The sequence below is a fragment of the Silene latifolia genome, chromosome Y (assembly GCF_048544455.1).
Source record: "Silene latifolia isolate original U9 population chromosome Y, ASM4854445v1, whole genome shotgun sequence".
Lineage (NCBI taxonomy): Eukaryota > Viridiplantae > Streptophyta > Magnoliopsida > Caryophyllales > Caryophyllaceae > Silene > Silene latifolia.
Window position 1 is genome coordinate 286,154,940 of NC_133538.1, and position 8,161 is coordinate 286,163,100.

Consider the following 8,161-nt stretch of genomic DNA (forward strand, 5'->3'; position numbering starts at 1 on the left):
TATATGAGTATTAGTAATCAATTTTAAGGTAAACTACTAAACAAATATCTAGCTAATATTATTTAGTGGGGATAAGGGATAATCTTGGGTGCAATCAAGAGGAGTGGCTTCTATACTTGAGGTCTTTGGAGGATCATCCTAATACTCATAATAGCTCAAGAACAAGTGAAGGTAGAAGACCTTACTTGTGCCCATAAACCGAAATTTACAATGTAAGGGACATTGTTTTCTTATAAATCTTTCATTTTGTTATGCATGCACTAGATCTAAAGAACACATAATTAAGAAGTTAATTTGTTCACTATTAGAGGAGTCTAATAATAGGTATATGAACCTAACACTAGGATGATCCTATTCTAATTAGAAATTGTAATCGACATGTTATTTGTTAATGTTAGCAACAGAGTTATGAGATTATATAACTTGAAGAGTGGTTTTTTTATTTTTATTGACATGTTTGTGCTTACCCTTTATTTTCTTTTCAAATTGGTTGGCATGACTTTAAAAGCATAAATTTGGGAGAGTTGTACTGCAATTATTGAAAGGACTCGATGTGCAAACTGACATATGACTTCCAACAATGGGATCACAAATGCGTTGTTTTTAAAGAATAATAAATAAATAATAAGTATTAATACAAGACCCCTATGTTATGAGTGTGTTTAAAATTCCCGTCAACTTTTGTAATGAGCTTCGGATATTGATGTCTCGGTTTTGGTGGAATCTTGAGGAGGGGAGAAGGGGCATTAGTTGGGTGGCTTGGAAGAAATTGTGTCAGCCTAAGGGAATGGAGGGTATGGGGTTCCGTGATTTTCAGCTGTTCAATCTTGCGCTACTCGGAAAACAAGCTTGGAGACTTGTTACTGAGACGGGTAATTTATGGGAACAGATTATGCGAGCCAAATACTATCCCGATGGTGAGTTCATGACAGCGCAGCTAGGTGCAAACCCGAGCTACACATGGAGAGGACTTATGGAAGCTCGGGTCATTTTGGAGACTGCGATGAGACGGAGGATTGGGGATGGGAAGTCAACGAGGGTGTGGCGTGATGCGTGGCTGCCTGGGACCCATACGGGTGGGGTTATATCGCCTTGTGTAGATGGGAATGAGAACTTAAGAGTTTGTGAACTTCTTTCCGAGCAAGGCGGCTGGAACTTAAAACGAGCTTCGAGCTTGTTTTTGCCTTTTGAGACGGAGCGTATTCTTAACATCAGAGTGAGCCAACATCGGCCTATGGATATTTGGTATTAGAATGCGGGGAAGGATGAGATGTATTCCGTGAAGTCGGCTTATAGATCTCTAGCCGGAGGTGATGGGATGGAGGTGAGTGGGTCCTCGGATAGAGAAAGGGAGATGTGGCTATGGAAGAGGCTTTGGAATGTCCCGGTTTGGCCCCGAGTGAAGCTGTTCTTTTGGCAACTGTGTAGTGAAGCGCTGGGAACGAGAGCGAACATTGCGTCTCGGATTCGAGGTGATATCTCTTTCTGTTCTTTATGTAATTCTTTTTATAAAACGAGTATTCATCTTTTTAAAAATTGTGGGGTTGCTCGAATAGTGTGGGAGGGTCTCGGGTTAGGGGGCGGGGAGGGAGCCACGGAAAGCGGGATACGTGACTGGGTGGAGGAGAGATGGAGGGAGCTCGGAGGGAGGGAGCATAGGCTCTTTAAGTTGGGTTGTTGGGCGATATGGGAGCATCGTAACAAAGTTATCTTCGATGCGAAGGAGGTCGGTCCTATGGTGGTTATTAGACGGGTGGGAGATGTGGTAGCTGAGCTTGAAGGGTCAGAGCATGAGGTGAGGTGAGGAAGAATTAGGAGGGAAGACGGGATGGGGGTTGAGGATGGAGGAAGCTGGCGGCCGGTACCTTCGGGTGCGTTAAAATTAACGTGGATGCGGGGGTAAAGAAGGAGGAAGGAGTGAGCCTAGGCCTTGTTTATCGGGATGATAGGGGTGCGGTTTTGTGGGGCATTTCAGTCGTGCAGGACCAAGTTTGGGAGCCACATGTGGCGGAAGTTGTAGCTGTTCTAGAAGGTGCCAAGGAAGCGATGCGGCTGGGATACTGTGCACATGTCATTGAAGCGCTCGACAAGAAGCAAGCTGGTCGTAGTTCTTTTATGCTAGTTATAGACGAGGTTTTATGTTTAAGTGTGTATTTTAATTCTGTTGTTTGGTCGTTTTCTAGTCGGGTGAACAATTCGGTTGCCCAATATTTCTAGCTCCTTCGTTCGGACATTATGTGGTTCATCCCGAGCAAAAACAGTCCATCTCATAAACCTATGCCAAATTTTTATAGCCGCATTATGAATTGAATTTGCCTGTCTCTTCACCCCTTTCAAATCATCTAGGCCGAAAATGGCCTTCCAAACCATCCCATGGTCTAAATTTTCGGGCGCCTTATGGGACGGTGACGCATCAAGCCCGAAAATTTTTGCAATGTCGGACAAGGTTAGACTATAGTCCTTGTTCATAAGTCGGAAGTAGAGGAAAGCTACCTCTCCCGATTGTTTGTGTTTGTCAATTTTGAGGGAGCTCAAAAACTCCCAAGTGAGACGGGGGTAGGTCCTCTCATTGATATCATACATATGCTTCATCCCGACTCCCTTAAACTGTGATTTTGTCTAAACCTAGATCCCTCATTGATGGGCAATCAATAAAACGGGTAGGGTGCAGTGGACGTTATTTAAATAACACGAATTTACCTTTTTGAGTTATGGAAACGAATTGGAGTCCCGGAAAATCCGGATTGGAAATCGTATCCGAAGCCGCGGCCGTCACCATCTCGGCTTGAACAAGTGCCAAATCACACCGATGAACCCGTTTCTTTGGTGCCATTGATGTTGGTAGAAGAGGTTTAGTGATTGGGATGGTGTGGGTGGTTGATTGTGAAGGATTTATGGAGATTTGAGGGAGAAAATTGTTTTAGAGAGAAGAGGAGATGAGAAAATTATGAATGATTTTGGTGTTGTCGTGCGTATTATTGAGATTCAGAGGGCTCCCAGCCGGTCTGGGCACCGGCCACCGGTGGACCGGCTAGGAGTCTAAGGCTTTTTGAATTTTTTTTTTTGAAAAAATTTCAACGTAATTAGGGAACTCCCGGCCGCCGGTCGCCCGGTTGGAGTCCATGTCTTCGTTCTTTATATCATTTTTTCCTTATAGGGTGCTCCCCGCCGGTGGACCGGCTGCCGACCTACCGAATGGGCGCCCATTTTCTCCTCTTTTCATCGTGTTGATTTCATAGGTGGGGGCCTACCGGCTGGGGACTCTTCTCTCCTCAAAATATCACAAGGTTTCTTCAATGGAGGTGCTTCCGGCCGGTGGACGGCTGGCGGCCTACCGGATCACACCCCCTCTTTCACGTCAATCTTCAAATTTTTCAACAAACGTAGAGGAGATTCCCAGCCGGTAAGGGTACCGTCCATCGGTGGACCAGCTGGGACTTCCTCTTCTTCAAATTTCAACAATTTTCCAACTTCAACAATCAGGAGGTTCCAAGCCGGCAAAGGGACGAGCTGCGGCCTACCGGGTGGGTGACCTCTTCTTCGTACACTCTTCTTCATTTCTCATTTCAAATCCCAACTTCTTCACTTAGCCTTGATTTGCGTGTTTTCCACTTTTAAGATGACGCATCATGTTGGGAACTAGGCTAAGTGAAGGGTATGCTTGTGTTTCACATTTTTCCAAACGACATCGGTGGAACATCCCGTCACCAAATCCAAGTTTGCACAAGATGAAAGTTGTTCCAAATGCTCTCATGTTCAATCTAATATGCATGCAATATTGTAATACCCCGTATTTTAGGACTTGGTTAATGGTTAGTCAACAGTGGAAATGTCAAAATGTGATTTATAAATTATATTACAAAATATGTTTTATTATATTTATTAATTAAATAGTTATGTTGTAATACGGAATAAAATAATAAAATAATAAATAAGTCGGGATGACAAAAGTAGGGCGTGTAAACTGAGTAGGACAAGGTCTATTTTCGACAAATAATAATAATAATAATAATAATAATAATAATAATAATAATAATAATAATAATAATAATAATAATAATAATAATAATAATAATAATAATAATAATAATAATAATAATAATAATAATAATAATAATAATAATAATAATAATAATAATAATAATAATAATAATAATAATAATAATAATAATAATAATAATAATAATAATAATGATAATAATAATGATAATGATAATGATAATGATAATGATAATGATAATGATAATGATAATAATGATAATAATAATGATGATAATAATAATAATAATAATAACCGGTCCTCTCTCTAAAATCCCTCTCTAAAAATCCTCTTAAAATTGCGACTGAAACCTAGTATCGCAACCATGGCCCGGGGCCGGCCGCCGAGGGCAGCGGAACCTTCTGTTCCTACCGTCGTGGATCATAATTCGTGGTTGTTGAAGATGTGTGAGATGAGCTTGATGAGAATGTTATGCCGTCATCGGGCAAGGCTCCTCAAAAGGGGGCCGCATCAACGTGGGACGGCGCGACTTCGGAACGAAGACGATTCCTCCGGGGGTCTTGCTCCTAAAACCTATTCTCAGGTATTGAAGAATTCTTCTAAAGGTATGAATCTTTCATTCTTCCCTGTGGTTGACTCCTCGGTTAGTATTGAGGAAGAGGATATTGTAAAAGAAGTTGAATACTGGCAGACTACTCTGGTGGGTACTGTTTTGGGTAGGCAATCTACGTTGGTTCAAATTGAGAGCTTGGTGTCTAAGTATTGGACGCATATCACAACCCCAGAGATTCTGTACTTTGCAAAAGGCTGGTATTATTTCAGGTTTGCAAGTGCAGAAGACATGGAGAAAATTCGTTCAGATACTTGGAACGTAAATGGATTTCCTCTTGTCTTTAAGCCTTGGAGCCCTACAGTGGTAGACGAGTTAAATGTTACTCATGTTCCTGTGTGGGTGCTTTTTCCTAACCTGGACCCTTGTTTTTGGTCGAAATCTGGCTTGAGTAAGGTTGCTAGTCTTTGTTGGCAATCCTATTTGTCTTTGATGAACACACCACAAACAAAAGCAAGTTGGCCTTTGCTAGAGTTTTAATAGATGTTGATCTCTCTAAGGAGCTTCCAAAGGCAGTTCAGATTCAATCACCTTATCGTGGTACACTCTTGCAGAAGATTGATTATGAATGGGTGCCTCACTTTTGTACTGCCTGTAAGAAGGTTGGGCACACCAAAGATAGATGTAATCCTGCTGGTAAGCCTAAGACTGCTAAGACTGTCTATAGGCCAAAGAAAAGCTGTGGATGCTCGGCAGGTGGTTGCTCCTTCAACTGCTTCTGTGAGTACCCCTAAAAATCCTGAGAAGAAGAAATCTCCTGTGAAGACAACTGTTGCTACTAAGCTTACCAACAGATTCTCTGCACTTCAGGATGGAAATCTAATTGAGCCTGATCATACTGCAGAGCCTTCTTCTGAGGTTGTTGTTCTGGATACTGAGGATGAGCACTCTGTCAGTGAGACTGAGGATGCTGTGGTTTTTGAGTTGGATCCTGGAGACATTCCTGCCTCCCATGATCCTCACCATATGGAACATTAGGGGTCTCAATGACCCCTTAAAGCAGCAAGAGGCTCACCATCTCTTGCTGGATAAAAAGGTGGACTGTGGTGCTCTAATTGAGACTCATGTCAAGCACACAGCTCTCATGGATATTAGTAGTAGATTTCTTCCTTATCAGCTGGTTCATAATAATGATAAGCATTATAATGGTCGTATTTGGATTTTTTGGAACCCTGTGGTTATTGCTCTTACTGTTCTTCACAAGTCAGCTCAGCACATACATTGTTCTCTTCTTCATATTGCTTCCCAACAGCAAATGGAGGTTACTTTTGTATATGCTTTCAATGCTAGGCTTGAAAGAAGGGGGCTCTGGTCTCATCTTCAATCCATTTCCTCTCAGGTTTCAGTGCCTTGGTTATGTTTTGGAGATTTCAATGTTGTTTTGACTATTGATGAAAGGCTGGGCTCTTCTCATGTCCAGGTTGCTGACATTGATGAATTTAGTCAGTGTATTGATAATTGTAGTCTGGTGGACCACCCTGCTACTGGTTGCCATTTTATATGGAACAACAAGCAGGGTGATGGTCTCAGATGGGTTAAGTTGGACAGGATTCTGGTGTCTCCTCAGTGGTTTGCTAGCTTTCGTTCTCGCCACTTTTCGAATGGTGTCTCGACCACTCTCCTTGTCTGGTCCAAATTGATGGTATGGCTTCTCCTTGCAGGCCAAAATTCAAGTATCTGAACTGTTGGGCTCTTTCCCTCAATTCCAGAGAATCTTTGTTTGTAGGAGTTGGAGTTCTCATTATTATGGTGGGCACATTATATCTCTTTTCGAAGCTTAAGCGAGCTTAGGAGTGGTCTTAGAAAGCTTCATACTTCCTCTTTCACTAACCTCTCTCGACGGGGTGGCTAGTTGCAAGTTGGCTCTTAAGCAATGCCAGGATAATCTTAGTATTTCTCCCATGGATCTTGCTCTTCTTAGGGAGGAGAGAACTCTCGGTTGAAGTATCTTGATTAAACGGGCTGAGATGCAAATCTGTTTGAGAGGGCCAAAGTTCAACACATTCGGTCCGGTGATCTCAGTACTCGGTATTTTTATTCTAAGATTTCTGCCGGGGGAAAGTTAGGAACAACATTGGGAGCATTCTTGATGCGGTGGTAAGATTTGTCTTGGCTCTCATGAGGTGGCTCGGGGTTCCTAGACTACTACTCTTCTCTCCGGGCTCTTCTACTCCTGTATTGCCTTTGCCTCCCCATCTTTTTCTACAAGATACAGTGTCTCCAGAGCAATGTGGCTCCCTTACACAACCTGTGAGAGTGCCTGAGATCTTGGATGCATTGAAATCTATAGACAGAAATAAGAGCCCAGGTATGGATGGATACTCTTCTGGATTCTTTTTGGATGCCTGGACTGTTGTTGGTCAGGATTTTAAGAATGTTGTCCTGGAATTTTTTCAAACTTGTTCTATGCCTAAGGTAGCTAATTCCACTTTGCTTGTCCTTGTCCCTAAGATGGATACCCCTCCTACTGTCAAAGACTTCAGACCTATTGCCTGTTGTACTACGTTTTATAAGGTCATTAGTAAAATTCTTGCTAATAGACTTAAACAGGTCCTGGACTCCATTGTTGGTCCAGAGCAAGCTGCTTTTGTGGCTGATAGAGATATCTTTGATAATACTATGTTAGCTCATGAGCTTGTCTCTAAATATGGCCGTGCTTATCTCACTCCTAGATGTCTACTCAAGGTAGACATCAGGAAAGCTTTTGATTCTGTTAATTGGACTTTCCTTAAGGACTGTTTGCTCTATCTCCATTTTCCTTCAACTTTTGTGGAGTGGGTTATGGCTTGTGTCACCTCTCCCTATTATTCTTTGTTGATAAATGGTGAAGTGCAAGGCTTCTTCCCTGGTAAATGTGGGCTCAGACAGGGTGATCCCTTGTCCCCATACCTCTTTGTGCTTTGTATGGAGGTGTTGTCACGGCTTCTCAGGACTCTTCCAAAGGTGAAGAACTTTTCTTATCACCCAAAGTGTGTTCAGTTGAACCTTACTCACCTTATATTTGCTGATGATCTTCTTGTCTTCACTAGGGGGGACCTCCCTTCTGTCAAAGCTGTTTCTGACTGTCTGGATCAGTTTAGTTTGTTTTCAGGCCTGGCTGCTAATCCCACTAAAACTGACCTTTATTTTGGAGGGGTAGCAGCTGATGTCAAGGGTCTCATTTTGGCTGCCACTGGATTTAGTGAGGGCAAATTCCCTTTCAGGTATTTGGGTTTGCCCTTGTTCAATGCACGAATTACTCAGGATATGTATCAGCCTTTGCTTGATAAACTCAAAGCAAGCATTCAGCATTGGGCTAACAAGCAATTGAGTTATCTTTGGTAAGACTTTTTGTGAACTCTATTATTTTTGGCTTAAACAATTTTTGGGGGGCTAGTATCTTATTTCCCAAGGTGGTCATTAAGAAAATCAACAAGATTTGCAAGGATTTTGTTTGGGGTATCTCTGATGGAGCTCGTAGGCATACTTTTCTTAAGTGGCAATTACTATGTTCCCCAAAATTAGAGGGGGGGATAGGCATAAAAGAAGTTCTCAGTTGGAATTGTGCGCAA

The 8,161-nt window shown here is 42.2% G+C and overlaps 1 protein-coding gene across 1 annotated transcript; it reads left to right on the forward strand.

Moving 5' to 3' along the window:
- The first annotated feature begins 787 nt into the window (after nucleotides 1-787).
- On the forward strand, nucleotides 788-1,252 carry LOC141630842 (putative mitochondrial protein AtMg00310). The gene has a single exon (XM_074443591.1). The coding sequence runs from the start codon at nucleotides 788-790 to the stop codon at nucleotides 1,250-1,252; it is 465 nt and encodes a 154-aa protein (XP_074299692.1).
- The last annotated feature ends 6,909 nt before the right edge of the window (nucleotides 1,253-8,161 follow it).

Excerpts from the sequence above, each read along its gene's own strand:
- LOC141630842 (XM_074443591.1), top strand. The coding sequence starts at position 788 with ATGGAGGGTATGGGGTTCCGTGATTTTCAGCTGTTCAATCTTGCGCTA.